This window comes from Tinamus guttatus, unplaced genomic scaffold, assembly GCF_059628265.1.
Source record: "Tinamus guttatus ecotype Peru unplaced genomic scaffold, ASM5962826v1 Tinamus_guttatus_pri_ptg001803l, whole genome shotgun sequence".
In the NCBI taxonomy this organism is placed as follows: domain Eukaryota; kingdom Metazoa; phylum Chordata; class Aves; order Tinamiformes; family Tinamidae; genus Tinamus; species Tinamus guttatus.
The window spans coordinates 3,859-19,597 of record NW_028290337.1 but is presented as its reverse complement, the minus strand read 5'-3'; the positions used below and the strand labels follow the sequence as shown (position 1 = coordinate 19,597).

General features: G+C 69.7%; 1 protein-coding gene across 1 annotated transcript in view; it reads right to left on the bottom strand.

Annotated features, from left to right (window-relative positions):
- The window catches only part of LOC148590051 (nuclear mitotic apparatus protein 1-like), a gene marked incomplete at its 3' end in the record, with an annotated part of 28,196 nt that extends 13,498 nt beyond the window's left edge, over positions 1-14,698 (bottom strand). Inside the window, exons 1-11 of the mRNA XM_088539534.1 lie at positions 14,657-14,698; positions 13,794-13,882; positions 11,723-11,802; positions 11,229-11,311; positions 9,402-9,482; positions 8,328-8,451; positions 7,895-8,006; positions 7,544-7,692; positions 5,181-5,292; positions 4,877-4,994; positions 3,063-3,203 (exon numbers count right to left, since the gene is read on the bottom strand). Of these exons, the coding sequence (XP_088395660.1) occupies positions 3,063-3,203; positions 4,877-4,994; positions 5,181-5,292; positions 7,544-7,692; positions 7,895-8,006; positions 8,328-8,451; positions 9,402-9,482; positions 11,229-11,311; positions 11,723-11,802; positions 13,794-13,882; positions 14,657-14,698 (1,131 nt within the window). The remainder of the gene's footprint in view (positions 1-3,062; positions 3,204-4,876; positions 4,995-5,180; positions 5,293-7,543; positions 7,693-7,894; positions 8,007-8,327; positions 8,452-9,401; positions 9,483-11,228; positions 11,312-11,722; positions 11,803-13,793; positions 13,883-14,656) is intronic.
- Between the last annotated feature and the right edge of the window lie 1,041 nt (positions 14,699-15,739).

The following is a 15,739-nucleotide window of genomic DNA, read 5'->3' as shown; positions in this document are numbered from 1 at the left end:
GCTTTTCCCTGTCCTGCTTACCTTGTCCTGCATTTCCCCATCCCGCTTGCCCTGTCCCGCATGTCCCCGTCCTGCTCACCTTGTCCTGCATGTCCCTGTCCCGCATGTCCCTGTCCTGAATGTCCCCATGCTGCTCACCTTGTCCCACATGTCCCCATCCCGCATGTCCCCGTCCCGCTCGCTCTGTCCCGCTTGCCCCATCCTGCACGTCCCCGTCCCGCTCACCTTGTCCCACATGTCCCCGTTCCGCTCGCCCCGTCCTGCATGTCCCTGCCCTGCATGTCCCCATCCCACTCACCCTGTCCCGCATGTCCCCGTCCTGCTCACCTTGTCCTGCATCCCGCATTTCCCTGTCCCTCTCGCCCTGTCCCCCATGTCCCTGTCCCGCTCACCCTGTCCCGCTTTTCCCTGTCCCGCTCACCTTGTCCCGCATTTCCCCATCCCGCTCATCCTGCCCCGTGTGTCCCCATCCCGCTTGTCCTGTCCCACATGTCCCTGTCCCACATGTCCCCGTCCTGCATTTCCCCGTCCTGTTCGCCCTGTCCCGCTCACCTTGTCCCGCATTTCCCCATCCCGCTCGTCCTGTCCCACATGTCCCCATCCCGCGTGTCCCCATCCCACTCGTCCTGCCCGCAGCTCCCCGTCCCGCTCACCTTGTCCCGCATTTCCCCATCCTGCTCATCCTGTCCCGCATGTCCCCATCCCGCTCGTCCTGTCCCACATGTCCCCGTCCCACATGTCCCCGTCCCACATGTCCCCATCCCGCATGTCCCCATCCCGCTCGTCCTGCCCGCAGCTCCCCGTCCCGTTCACCTTGTCCTGCATTTCCCTGCCCCGCTCGCCTTGTCCTGTATCCCGCATTTCCCCATCCCGCTCAGCTTGTCCCACGTGTCCCCATGCCGCTCACCCCGTCCTGCATTTCCCCATCCCGCTCACCCCGTCCCGCATGTCCCAATCCCACATGTCCCTGTCCCTCTCACCCTGTCCCCCATGTCCCTGTCCTGCTCACCTTGTCCCACATTTCCCCATCCCGCTTGCCTTGTCCTGTATCCCGCATTTCCCCATCCTGTTCACCTTGTCCTGCATGTCCCCGTCCCGCTCACTTTGTCCCGCTCACCTTGTCCCGCATCCTGCATGTCCCCATCCCTCTCGCCCTGTCCCACATGTCCCCATCCCACTCACCCCGTCCCGCATGTCCCCGTCTCACTCTCCCCGTCCCGCATGTCCCTGTCCTGCCTGTCCCTGTCCCACTCGCTCTGTCCCGCTCGCCCCGTCCTGGATGTCCCCGTCCCGCTCACCTTGTCCCGCATTTCCCCATCCCGCTCACCGTCCTGCATGTCCCTGTCCCGAATGTCCCCGTGCTGCTCACCTTGTCCCGCATGTCCCTGTCCCACTTGCCCTATCCTGCATGTCCCCGTCCCGCATGTCCCCGTCCCGCTCGCGCTGTCCCACACGTCCCCGTCCCGCTCACCTTGTCTCATATGTCCCCATTCCCCTCGCCCCATCCCGCATGTCCCCATCCCGCATGTCCCCATCCCGCTCACCCTGTCCAGCTCGCCCCGTCCCGCATGTCCCCGTCCCGCATGTCCCCGTGCCACTCACCTTGTGCTGAATGTCCCCATCCCACTCGCCCTGTCCCATATGTCACCGTACCGCTCGCCCTGTCCCACTCACCTTGTCCCGCATTTCCCCATCCCGCTCACCTTGTCCCGCATGTCCCCGTCCCACACATCCCCGTCCCGCATCCCGCATTTCCCTGTTCCTCTCACCCAGTCCCACATGTCCCCGTCCTTCTCGCCCCGTCCCCCATGTCCCTGTCCCGCTCACCCTGCCCCGCATTTCCCTGTGCCACTCTCCTTGTCCCGCATGTCCCCATCCCGTGTGTCCCTGTCCTGCTCACCCCGTCCCGCTTGCCCCGTCCCGCGTGTCCCCATGTCCCCGCACCACCCACCTTGTCCCGCATGTCCCCATCCCGCATGTCCCTGTCCCACATGTCCCGTCCCCCATGTCCCCGTCCCGTGTCCCCGTGTCCCCGTGCCCTCACCTTGTCCTGCATGTCCCCGTCCCCCATGTCCCCGTCCTGTGTCCCCGTGTCCCCGCGCCCCCACCTTGTCCCGCATGTCCCCGTCCCATGTCCCCATCCCACGTGTCCCGTCCCCCATGTCCCCGTCCCGCGTGTCCCCGTGTCCCCGTGCCACCCACCTTGTCCCGCATGTCCCCGTCCCGTGTCCCCATGTCCCCACGCCCCCCACCTTGTCCCGCATGTCCCCGTCCCACGTGTCCCGTCCCCCATGTCCCCGTCCCGCGTGTCCCCGTGTCCCCGCGCCCCCCACCTTGTCCCGCATGTCCCCGTCCCGCATGTCCCCGTCCCACATGTCCCGTCCCCCATGTCCCCGTCCCACGTGTCCCCATGTCCCCGCACCACCCACCTTGTCCCACGTGTCCCCATCCCGCATGTCCCCGTCCCACGTGTCCCGTCCCCCATGTCCCCGTCCCACGTGTCCCCGTGTCCCCGCGCCGCCCACCTTGTCCCGCATGTCCCCGTCCTGCTCACCCTGTCCCGCATGTCCCTGTCCCTCTCGCCCCATCCCGCGTGTCCCTGTCCCGCATGTCCCCGTCCCACGTGTCCCGTCCCCCATGTCCCCATCCCGTGTCCCCGTGTCCCCGCACCACCCACCTTGTCCCGCATGTCCCCATCCCATGTCCCCGTCCCGTGTCCCCATGTCCCCGCACCACCCACCTTGTCCCACGTGTCCCCATCCCCCATGTCCCCGTCCCACGTGTCCCGTCCCCCATGTCCCCGTCCCACGTGTCCCCGTGTCCCCACGCCCCCACCTTGTCCCGCATGTCCCCGTCCCATGTCCCCGTGTCCCCGTGTCCCCGCGCCGCCCACCTTGTCCCGCATGTCCCTGTCCCCCATGTCCCCGTCCCGTGTCCCTGCGTCCCCGCGCCCCCACCTTGTCCCACATGTCCCCGTCCCACGTGTCCCGTCCCCCATGTCCCCGTCCCATGTGTCCCGTCCCGTGTCCCCGTCCCGTGTCCCCGCGTCCCCGCGCCCCCACCTTGTCGTGCAGCGCGGCGCGCAGCTCGCCCTCCAGCTGCGCCTGCTTGCCCTGCGCCTGCGCCAGCGCCGCGTTGTGCTCCTCGGAGAGCTCGTTGAGGGCCTCCTGCAGCTGCACCAGGTGGCTGCCGATCTCCCGCAGCTGCGGAGGGGCCGCTCAGCGCCGCATCCCGCACGGCGCCACCGCCACCGCGAGGGGGGACCCCGTCCCGTCCCGTCCCAGCCCAGCCCATCCCATCCCGTTAACCAGGGAGCCAAAGGGAAACCCGGGAGGCTCCGGGGAGCGGGATAGGGGGAAAGGCAGCGGTGGGGCCTCCACTGTGGAGGCCGATGCCGCCGTGGGGCCTCCCTGACGCAGGGTGGCCACACGGTGTCACCACATCCCTCCGCTCTGGCCCGCGGCACGGGGCAGCGAGGGGGGGACCCCCGTCCCGTCCCGTTAACCAGGGAGCCAAAGGGAAACCCGGGAGGCTCCGAGGAGCGGGATAGGGGGGAAGGCAGCAGGGCCTCCACTGTGGAGGCCGGTGCCGTCATGGGGCCTCCACGCGGCGCCACCACGTCCCTCCGCCCTGGCCCACGGCACGGGGCAGCAAGGGGGGACCCCTGTCCCATCCCGTTAACCAGGGAGCCAAAGGGAAACCCGGGAGGCTCCAGGGAGGGGATGGCAGCGGTGGGGCCTCCACTGTGGAGGCCGGTGCCGTCATGGGGCCTCCCTGGTGCGGGGCGGCCACGCGGTGCCACCGCGTCCCTCCGCCGTGGCACGGGGCAGCGCGAGGGGGGATCCCCATCCCATCCCGTTAACCAGGGAGCCAAAGCGAAGCCCGGGAGGCTCCGGGGAGCAGGATGGGGGGGGACGGCAGCGGTGGGGCCTCCACTGTGGAGGCTGGTGCCGCTGTGGGGCCTCCCTGGCGCAGGGCGGCCGCGCGGTGCCACCGCGTCCCTCCGCTCTGGCCCACGGCACGGGGCAGCGCAAGGGGGGACCCCCGTCCCATCCCATTAACCAGGGAGCCAAAGCAAAGCCCGGGAGGCTCCGGAGAGCGGGATAGGGGGGGAAGGCAGCGGTGGGGCCTCCACTGTGGAGGCCGGTGCCGCCGTGGGGCCTCCACGCGGTGCCACCACGTCCCTCCGCTCTGGCCCACGGCACGGGGCAGCGCAAGGGGGGACCCCGTCCCATTCCATTAACCAGGGAGCCAAAGGGAAACCCGGGAGGCTCCAGGGAGCGGGATAGGGGGGAAGGCAGCAGGGCCTCCACTGCGGAGGCCGGTGCCACCGAGGGGCCTCCCCGGCCCGCGGCACGGAGCAGCGCAAGGGGCGCACGCAGCCCCCATCCCATCCCGTTAACCAGGGAGCCAAAGCAAAGCCCGGGAGGCTCCAGGGAGGGGATGGCAGCAGTGGGGCCTCCACCATGGAGGCCAGTGCCACCGTGGGGCCTCCCTGACGCAGGGTGACCGCGCGGTGCCACCGCGTCCCTCCACTCTGGCCCACAGCACGGGGCAGCGCAAGGGGGGACCCCCATCCCGTCCCGTTAACCAGGGAGCCAAAGCGAAGCCCGGGAGGCTCCGAGGAGCGGGATAGGGGGGGACGGCAGCAGGGCCTCCACTGTGGAGGCCGGTGCCGCCGTGGGGCCTCCCTGGCGCTGGGCCACCGCGCGGTGCCACCACGTCCCTCCTCCCCGGCCCACGGCACAGGGCAGCGCAAGGGGGGACCCCGTCCCATCCCGTTAACCAGGGAGCCAAAGCGAAGCCCGGGAGGCTCCGGTGGGGACGGCAGCGGCGAGGCCGGCGCCGCCCCGGGGCCTCCCGGCCGCGCGGGCACCTTGAAGGAGAGGTCCCCGTTCTCCTCGGAGAGCTGCCCGATCCTGCGCTCCATCTGCCCCTTCTCCGTCTTGAGCTCCTGGCTCTGCCGCAGGGCCTCGTGCAGCCGCGCCAGGAGGCTGCGCGAGGGGAGGCCGGCGCTGAGGCCGCCGAGGCCGCACGGAAACCCCCGGGATTTCGGCACCGGAGCGGCCTCTCCGCGCGGGAGGAGCCGCCGTTCGCAGGGAGGGAAGGGTCCGGGATGCGGAAGGGGAGCCGGGTGCAGCGGAGGCGGCTCCGTCCCCGGCCTCCGCGGAGGCACCGACCTGTCGTTCTTGTCGCGCAGCTCCCGCAGCTCCTGCGGCTCCGGCTCGTCCTGCCGCTCGTGCAGCAGCGCCAGGCGCTCGACGCGCTGCTGCAGCAGCGAGAGCTGCGCGTCTGCGGGGGACGGGGCGGCAGCGCCGCGGGGACGGGGTGTCACCGTCATGGGGACGAGGTGCCACCATCACGGGGACAATCCCGTCACCATCATGGGGACAGGGCGTCAGTGCCGCAGGGACGGGGTGTCACCGTCATGGGGACGAGGTGCCACCGTCATGGGGACGAGGGGCCACCGTCATGGGGACGAGGGGCCACCGTCATGGGGACAATCCCATCGCCATCATGGGGACGGGGCGTCAGCGCCGCGGGGACGGGGCGTCAGCGTCATGGGGACGAGGTGCCACCGTCACGGGGACGATCCCGTCACCATCATGGGGACGAGGTGCCATCACCACAGGGACGGGGTGTCACCGTCACAGGGACGGGGTGTCACCGTCATGGGGACGAGGTGCCACCGTCACAGGGACAAGGTGCCACCACGGCGGGGACGATCCCGTCACCATCATGAGGACGAGGTGCCACCATCACAGGGACAATCCCGTCACCATCATGGGGACAGGGCGTCAGCGCCGCAGGGACGGGGTGTCACCGTCATGGGGACAAGGTGCCACCGTCATGGGGACGATCCCGTCACCATCATGGGGACAAGGTGTCACCATCACGGGGACAGGGTGTCACCATCACGGGGACGGGGCGTCACCGCCACGGGGACGGGGTGTCACCGTCACAGGGACGAGCCCGTCACCATCATGGGGACGGGGCATCAGCGCCGCGGGGACAGGGTGCCACCATCACGGGGACAAGGTGCCACCACCGCGGGGACGATCCCGTCACCATCGCGGGGACAAGCCCGTCAGCGTCATGGGGACGGGGTGTCACCATCACAGGGACGGGGTGTCACCATCATGGGGATGGGGTGTCACCGTCATGGGGACAAGGTGCCACCACGGCGGGGACGATCCCGTCACCATCATGGGGACAAGGTGCCACCATCACGGGGACAATCCCGTCACCATCATGGGGACGGGGCGTCACCGCCACGGGGACGGGGTGTCACCATCATAGGGACGGTCCCGTCACCATCACGGGGACAGGGTGTCACCGTCATGGGGACGGGGTGTCACCGTCACAGGGACAAGGTGCCACCACCACGGGGACGATCCCGTCACCATCATGAGGACAGGGTGTCACCATCACGGGGACAATCCCGTCACCATCATGGGGACGGGGTGTCACCATCACAGGGATGGGGCGTCACCGTCACAGGGACAAGGTGCCACCACCGCGGGGATGATCCCGTCACCATCACGGGGACGATCCCGTCACCATCACGGGGACAAGCCCGTCAGCGTCATGGGGACGAGGTGCCATCGCCACAGGGACGGGGTGTCACCGTCACAGGGACGGGGTGTCACCATCATGGGGATGGGGTGTCACCATCATGGGGACGGGGTGTCACCACCGCGGGGACGATCCCGTCACCATCATGGGGACAAGGTGCCACCATCACGGGGACAATCCCGTCACCATCATGGGGATAGGGCGGCACTGTCATGGGGACGGGGTGTCACCACCACAGGGACGAGGTGCCACTGTCATGAGGACGAGGTGCCACCGTCACGGGGACGGGGTGTCACCATCATGGGGACGAGGTGTCACCACCGCGGGGACGATCCCATCACCATCATGGGGACGGGGTGCCACCGTCACGGGGACGGGGTGTCACCGTCATAGGGACAAGGTGTCACCACCACAGGGACAGGATGCCACCGTCACAAGGACAAGGTGCCACCGCCACGGGGACAATCCCGTTGCCATCAAGGGGACGGGGTGTCACCGTCATGGGGACCAGGTGCCACCATCATGGGGACAAGGCGTCACCGTCACAGGGACAAGGTGCCACCGCCGCGGGGACGATCCCATCACCATCACGGGGACGAGCCCGTCAGCGTCATGGGGACAGGACGTCACCACCATGGGGACGGGGTGCCACCGCCGCGGGGACAAGGTGTCACCGTCATAGGGACAAGGTGCCACCATCATGGGGACGGGGTGCCACTGTTATGGGGACGAGGTGTCACCACCGCGGGGACAGGGTGCCACCGTCACGGGGACGGGATGTCACCGTCACGGGGACAAGGTGCCACCACCGTGGGGACGATCCCGTCACCGTCGCGGTGCCGGACCCCACGAGCCCCACGCGCTGCCGGCTCCGGGAACGCCGAGCGGATGCGGGAGCCCCGCGGCCGCGCCGGGATGCTCCGCGCTCGGCATTCCCGGCATTCCCGGCATTCCCGCCGCTCCTCACCCTTCTCCGTGAGCAGCCTGCGGTTCTCCGCCAGCTCCAGCTCCAGCTCGTCCCGGTTCTCCCGCTCCGCGGCCAGCTGCTTCCGCAGGCGCCGCAGCTGGAATTGCGGCGTCCGCATCACGTCCCCCACGGGCGACGCGGGCGGGAGGCTGCGGGAAGCGGCGGATTCGGCGCCCGGACCCCACGGAGGCCCCCGGCTCCCAACCCGGCTCCGTTCCCGGCATCGGAGCTCCCGTTTTGTTGGGAATTCGCTGCCGGATCCCGGCGGGAACGCGAGCCCGTTCCGTGCGCCCCGGCGCTTGGAGCCTCCAAACGGACGGAGCGGAGGCTCCGAGGGGAGGCCCGCGGTACCTGTGCACGGAGGAGGAGGATGAGGATGAGGATGAGGAGGACGCGATCTTCTGCAGCTCCAGGAAGCGCACGTCCCGCCGCGGCGGCGGCGACCGCTGCTCCGAGCCGGGCGCTGCCGGGAAAACGTCACCGTCACCGCGGAGCATCCCGGGATCCAGCAGGGACACCCGGAGCACCCGGGCGCATCCCGGCGGGTTGGGGATCTCCAGAGCAGGAGACTCCACAGCCTCTCCGGGCAGCCTGTGCATTCCGGTGGGAATGGGGGGATCCTCCTCGCAGGAGGCCCCGGGATGCACACGGAGGCCGGCTCCGGCCTCCAGGATGCTCCCGGGTGGGAATGGGATAACGAGGCCCCTCGGCGGAGCGGAACGGCCGGGAGCTCCGCGCGGTCGGATGGGACCGGCCCTGGGCACCGGGATGTCCCCAACCCCACGGGGTCCCCGCGGGGTCCCCACGGGCGCTCCGGGCTCACCCGTGTCCTGCAGGAAGGTCTCCAGCTCCCGGCCCAGGCTCTCCTCGTGCTCCAGGAGGAAGCGCAGGATCGCGGCCAGCTCCACCTGCGGGAGCGGGGAAGGGATAGCGCACGGAGCGCCGCTCCGGACCCCGCCGGCGTTCCCGGGAACCCGGAGCGCACGGAGCGCCGCTCCGGAACCCCGCCGGCGTTCCCGGGAACCCAGAGCGCATGGAGCGCTGCTCCGGACCCCGCCAGCGTTCCCGGGAACCCGGAGCGCACGGAGCGCCGCTCCGGACCTCCCCAGCATTCCCAGGATCCCGGAGCACACGGGAAAGGCCCCAGCGCACGGAGCGCCGCTCCCGACTTCCCTGGTGTTCCCGGGAACCCGAAGCGCATGGAAGGCCCCCACGCACAGAGCACCGCTCCCGGCATTCCCAAGGATCCTGGAGCACCGGGAAAGGCCCCAGCGCCCACGCACGGAGCACTGCTCCTGACCTCCCTGTCATTCCCAGGATTCCAGAGCACCGGGAAGGCCCCAGCGCACGGAGTGCCGCTCCCGACCTCCCCAGCATTCCCAGGAAACCCGAAGCACCGGGAAAGGCCCCAATGCACAGAGCACCGCTCCCGGCCTCCCCGGCATTCCCAAGGATCCCGGAGCATCGGGAAAGGTCCCAGCACCAGCACACGGAGCGCTGCTCCTGACCTCCCCGGCATTCCCAGGAGCTTGGAGCACATGGGAAGGCCCCCGCACCCGCAGTGCTGTTCCCAACCCCCCCGTTATTCCCAGGATCCCGGAGCCCCGGGAAGGCCCCAGCACACGGAGCACCGCTCCTGACCTCCCCCGCATTCCCAGGATCCCGGAGCCGCGTCAGCCCCGCTCCCAACCCCACTGTCATTCCCAATGATCCCGGAGCCCCGGGAAGGCCCCCGCACCCGCAGTGCTGTTCCCACCCCCCCAGCATTCCCAGGATCCCGGAGCCGCGCCAGCCCCGCTCCCCCCCGGCATTCCCAGGATCCCGGAGCCGCGCCAGCCCCGCTCCCGCCCCGCGGTACCTGCACCGGATACTCCAGCTGGCTGCAGTCGGCCGGGCTGCGGCTGCCCAGGGACGTGTGATAGAGCAGCAGGGCGGCCACCTGCGGGGACGGGAGCGCGGCCGCATGGCCCCACGTGTCCGGGGTCCCCACGCGTGTCCTGGGGTCCCCACGCGTGTCCCGGGGTCCCCACGTGTGTCCGGGGTCCCCACGCGTGTCCCAGGGTCCCCACGTGTGCGTCCCGGGGTCCCCACATGTCCTGGGCTCCCCACGCGTGTTCCGGGGTCCCCACATGTCCCAGGGTCCCCGTGCGTGTCCTGGGTCCCCACGTGTGTGTCCTGGGGTCCCCACGTGTGTCCTGGGTCCCCACACGTGTCCCAGGGTCCCCACGCGTGTCCTGGGGTCCCCACGTGTGTCCTGGAGTCCCCACGTGTGTCCTGGGTCCCCACGCGTGTCCCGGGGTCCCCACGTGTGTCCTGGGGTCCCCACGCGTGTCCGGGGTCCCCACGCGCGGCCCGGGGTCCCCACGTGTCCCGGGGTTCCTGCATGTCCCGGGCTCCCTGTGCACGTCCTGCTGTCCCCGTGTGCCTCGGGGTCCCCACGCATGTCCCAGGGTCCCCGTGTGCCCTGGGGTCCCCACGTGTTCCAGGTCCCTGTGCGCCCCAGGGTTTCTGTGTGTCCTGGGGTCCCTGTGTGTCCTGGGGTCCCCGCGCGTCCTGCTGTCCCCATGTGTCCCGGTGTCCCCGCATGTCCTGGGGTCCCCACGTGTCCCGAGGTCCCCACACGTCCCAGGGTCCCTGTGTGCCCTGGGGTCCTTGCGCGTCCCGGGGTCCCTGTGCGCGTCCTGCTGTCCTCATGCGTCCTGGGGTCCCCATGTGCCCTGGGGGCCCCACGCACCCCAGGCTCCCTGTGCGCCCTGGTGTCCCCGTGTGTCCCGAGGTCCCCACGTGTCCCGGGGTCCCTGTGTGTCCCAGGGTTCCTGCGCATCCCGGGGTCCCCGTGTGCCCTGGGGTCCCCACGTGTTCCAGGGTCCCTGTGCGCCCCGAGGTCCCCACATGTCCCAGGGTTCCTGCATGTCCCGGGCTCCCTGTGCACGTCCTGCTGTCCCCAGGCGTCTTGGGGTCCCTTGTGCGCCCTGGGGTCCCCATGTGCCCCGGAGTCCCTGCGCATCCCAGGGTCCCCGTGCATGTCCTGCTGTCCCCACGCGTGTCCCAGGGTCCCTGTGTGCCCTGGGGTCCCCACATGTCCCGGGGTCCCCACGTGCCCTGGGGTCCCCACGTGTCCCAGGGTCCCTGTGCATCCTGGGGTCCCCGTGCGCGTTCTGCTGTCCCCGGGCGTCCTGGGGTCCCTGCGCGTCCTGGGGTCCCCACGTGTCCCAGGACCCCCGCATGTCCCAGGGTCCCTGTGCGCCCCAGGGTCCCCACGTGTCCCAGGGTTCCTGCATGTCCTGGGCTCCCTGTGCACGTCCTGCTGTCCCCACATGTCCCAGGGTCCCTGCACGTCCCGGGGTCCCTGTGCATTCCGGGGTCCCCATGCACGTCCTGCTGTCCCCACGTGTCCCGAGGTCCCCACGTGTCCCAGGGTCCCCGCGCATCCCGCCATGCCCACGCACATCCCACCGGGATGCATCCAGCCGTCCCTGCGCGCATCCTGCTGTCCTGCCATCCCACACACATCCCGCTGCGGCCGTGCTCATCCCGCCATCCCCGTGCACATCCCGGCGTTCCCATGTGCATCCCACCATCCCCGCGCATCCTGCCGTCCCCACGCGTCCCCGCTGTCCCCACGTGCCCCCCCCGTCCCCACGTGTCCCCGCCGTCCCCACGTGTCCCCGTGTCCCCGCGCCACCTTGGCCAGCTCCAGCTCGTCGCCCTGCAGCAGCTTCTGCTCCGACACCGGCGGCTCCGGGGCCGGGCGCTGCTTCCCGCGCCCTGCGGGGACACGGAGCGGCCGCTGGCACCGGGACGCGGAGCCGCTTCCCGGGGGAGCCGCTTCCCGGAGGAGCCGCTTCCCATGGGAGCCGCTTCCCGCGGGAGCCGCTTCCCGGGGGAGCCGCTTCCCGCTCCGCTCCCACCGGGGACGCGGAGCCGCTTCCCGGGGGAGCTGCTTCCCATGGGAGCCGCTTCCCGCGGGAGCCGCTTCCCGGGGAGCCGCTTCCCGCGGTAGCCGCTTCCCAGGGGCGCCGCTTCCCGAGGGAGTCGCTTCCCATGGGAGCCGCTTCCCGGCGGAGCCGCTTCCCGGGGGCGCCGCTTCCCGAGGGCGCCGCTTCCCAGGGAGCCGCTTCCCGTGGGAGCCGCTTCCCGCGGGAGCTGGTTCCCGCTCCGCTCCGCGCTCCCGCTTACTCTGCAGGAAGTCGCACACGAATCCAACCCGCTCCGGCAGCGGCCGCTCCAGCACCGAGTCGCCCTCCGGTGTCCTGTGCCTGGGAGAGAGCGGAGCTCGCACGGAGCGCCCGGAGCGCACGGAGCGCACGGAGCGCACGGAGCATCCAGAGCACATGGAGCAGCCGGAGCACCTGGAGCACCCGGAGCGCATGGAGCGCACCCAGAGTGCATGGAGCGCACATGGAGCACATGGAGCGCACCTGGAGCGCATGGAGCACCCGGAACACATGGAGCACACCCGGAGCGCATGGCGTGCACCCGGAGCGCATGGAGCACCCGGAGCGCGCCCGGAGCACCCGGAGCACACCCGGAATGCCGAGCGGAGCGCGGGCTGCGGCCGGCCCTGCCGCGCTGCTCCGGGGCCCTCCGGTCACATCCAAGCCCTCCGGCAGGGATGGGCACCAGGGACAGCACCTTGTGTCCGGGATTCCCTCATCATCCCGGAATTCCCGGCCGGCTCCTCATGGGACACCCCCCGCCCCCGGGATGCTCCGCCACGGCCCCATGGATTAACCAGGGCCGATTAAATGTATCCCACGCGCGGGCTCCCGTTTCCGGGATAGGGATGGGGATGGGGATGGGGATGGGGATGGGGATGGGGATGGGATGGGGATGGGGATGGGGATGGGGATGGGATGGGGATGGGATGGGATGGGGATGGGGATGGGGATGGGGATGGGGATGGGGATGGGGATGGGATGGGGATGGGGATGGGGATGGGGATGGGGATGGGGATGGGGATGGGGATGGGGATGGGATGGGGATGGGATGGGATGGGGATGGGGATGGGGATGGGGATGGGGATGGGATGGGATGGGGATGGGGATGGGGATAGGGATGGGGATGGGGATGGGGATAGGGATGGGATGGGGATAGGGATGGGGATGGGGATGGGGATAGGGATGGGGATGGGGATGGGGATAGGGATGGGATGGGGATGGGGATGGGGATGGGGATGGGATGGGGATGGGATGGGATGGGGATGGGGATGGGATGGGGATGGGGATAGGGATGGGGATAGGGATGGGATGGGGATGGGGATGGGGATGGGGATGGGGATGGGATGGGATGGGGATGGGGATGGGGAATGGGGATGGGATGGGATGGGGATGGGGATGGGGATGGGATGGGGATGGGGATGGGGATGGGATGGGGATGGGGATGGGATGGGGATGGGGATGGGGATGGGGAATGGGGATGGGATGGGATGGGGATGGGGATGGGGATGGGGATGGGGATGGGGATGGGGATGGGGATGGGATGGGGATGGGGATGGGGAATGGGGATGGGGATGGGGATGGGGATGGGGATGGGGATGGGGATGGGGATGGGATGGGGATGGGGATGGGGAATGGGGATGGGAATGGGGATGGGGATGGGATGGGATGGGATGGGGATGGGATGGGGATGGGGATGGGGATGGGGATGGGGATGGGGATGGGGATGGGGATGGGGATGGGGATGGGATGGGGATGGGGATGGGGATGGGGATGGGGATGGGGATGGGGAATGGGGATGGGGATAGGGATGGGATGGGGATGGGGATGGGGATGGGGATGGGGATGGGGATGGGGATAGGGATGGGGATGGGGATGGGGATGGGGATGGGGATGGGGATGGGGATGGGGATGGGGATGGGGATAGGGATGGGGATGGGGATAGGGATGGGGATGGGGATGGGGATGGGGATGGGGATGGGGATGGGGATGGGGATGGGGATGGGGATGGGATGGGGATAGGGATGGGGATGGGGATGGGGATGGGGATGGGGATAGGGATGGGGATGGGGATGGGGATGGGGATGGGGATAGGGATGGGGATGGGGATGGGGATGGGGATGGGATGGGGATAGGGATGGGGATGGGGATGGGGATGGGGATGGGGATGAGGATGGGATGGGGATGGGGATGGGGATGGGGATGGGGATGGGGATGGGATGGGGATGGGGATAGGGATGGGAATGGCAGGCCGGGATGTGCCCGGCTCCGCGGGGAGGCCGGGATGCGGCCGGATCCCGGCGCTCGCTCACAGCTGGTTGATGATCCCGATGAAGGCTCCGCAGTCCCGGAGCTGCTCCAGCGCGGCCGGGGGCTCCGTGCGGCCGCCGGCGCTGCCGACCTGCGCGGGAGCCGTGAGGACCGCGGCATTCCCGGCGCCGGCCCCGCATCCCAACCGCTGCCCGGCCCCTTCCCGACCGGAGCCGCTTCCCCATGGAGCAGCTTCCCAACCAGAGCGCCTTCCCCATGGAGCGGTTTCCCAACCGGAGCGGCTTCCTACCCCAGGCTGCATCCCATCCTGAGCTGCTTCCCAACCGGAGCAGCTCCCCAAACCCAGGCTGCACCCCAATTCCCGGCTGCTTCCCCACCGGAGCAGCTTCCCATCCCAGGCTGCTTCCCATCCCAGGCTGCTTCCCAAACCCGGGCTGCTTCCCAACCGGAGCAGCTCCCCAAACCCAGGCTGCTCCCCATCCCGAGGTGCTTCCCAGCTGGATCTGCTTCCCACCCCGAGCTGCTTCCCATCCCGAGCTGCTCCCCATCCCTGGCTGCTTCCTGCCCCAAGCTGCTTCCCAGCTGGATCTGCTTCCCATTCCAAGCTGCTCCCCATCCCAAGCTGCTCCCCATTCTGGGTTGCTTCCCATCCCGGGCTGCTTCCCAACTGGATCTGCTCCCCATCCCAACCTGCTTCCCACCCGGACATGCTCCCATCCTGAGCTGCTCCCCATCCCGAGTTGTTCCCCATCCCAAGCTGCTTCCCAACCGGATCTGCTCCCCATCCCGAGCTGCTTCCCATCCCAGGCTGCTTCCCAACCGGATCTGCTTCCCATCCCGGGCTGTTTCCCGCCCGGCTGCGCTCCCATCCCGGCCGTTCCCGTTCCCGTTCCCGTTCCCGTACCCAGGCCAGCAGCGCCGCAGCCCTCGCGTCCTGCAGCGGCATCGCGGAAACGGCGACGGCGACGGCCCCGTCACCTGCGGAGAGCGGCGGGACGGAGTGAGCGGGAGCGCCGGGAGCGGCCGGAGCGCGGCCGGGAATGAGCGCATCCCGGGATCACATCCTGGGAATGAGCGCATCCCGGGAATGAGCGCGTCCGGGAATGAGCGCGTCCCCGGAGCGCATCCTGGGAATGAGCGCATCCCGGGAGCGCGTCTGGGAATGAGCGCGTCCCGGGAGCACATCCTGGGAATGAGCGCATCCCGGGAGCGCATCCGGGAATGAGCACGTCTCAGGAGCGAGCGCGTCTGGGAATGAGCGCATCCCGGGAGCACATCCCGGCAATAAGCACGTCCCAGGAGCGAGCGCGGCCGGGAATGAGCACATCCCGGGATCACATCCTGGGAATGAGCGCATCCCGGGAATGAGCACGTCCCAGGAGCGAGCGCGGCCGGGAATGAGCGCATCCCGGGAGCGCATCCCGGGAATGAGCGCATCCCGGGAATGAGCACGTCCCAGGAGCGAGCGCGTCCGGGAATGAGCACATCCCGGGATCACATCCTGGGAATGAGCGCATCCCGGGAGCGCATCCCGGGAATGAGCACGTCCCAGGAGCGAGCGCGTCCGGGAATGAGCGCATCCCGGGAGCGCATCCGGAGCGCATCCGGGAATGAGCGCATCCCGGGAGCGAGCGCGGCCGGGAATGAGCGCATCCCGGGATCACATCCTGGGAATGAGCGCATCCCGGGAATGAGCACGTCCCAGGAGCGAGCGCGGCCGGGAATGAGCGCATCCCGGGAATGAGCGCATCCCGGGAGCGCATCCGGAAACGAACACGTCCCGGGAGCACATCCTGGGAATAAGCACATCCCATGTGCCGGGAATGAGCACATCCCAGGAGCGCATCCTGGGAATGAGCGCATCCAGGAATGAGCGCATCCTGGGAGCACATCCTGGGAATGAGCGCATCCTGGGAATGAGCACGTCCCAGGAGCGAGCGCGTCCGGGAATGAGCACATCCCGGGAGCACATCCGGGAACGAGCACA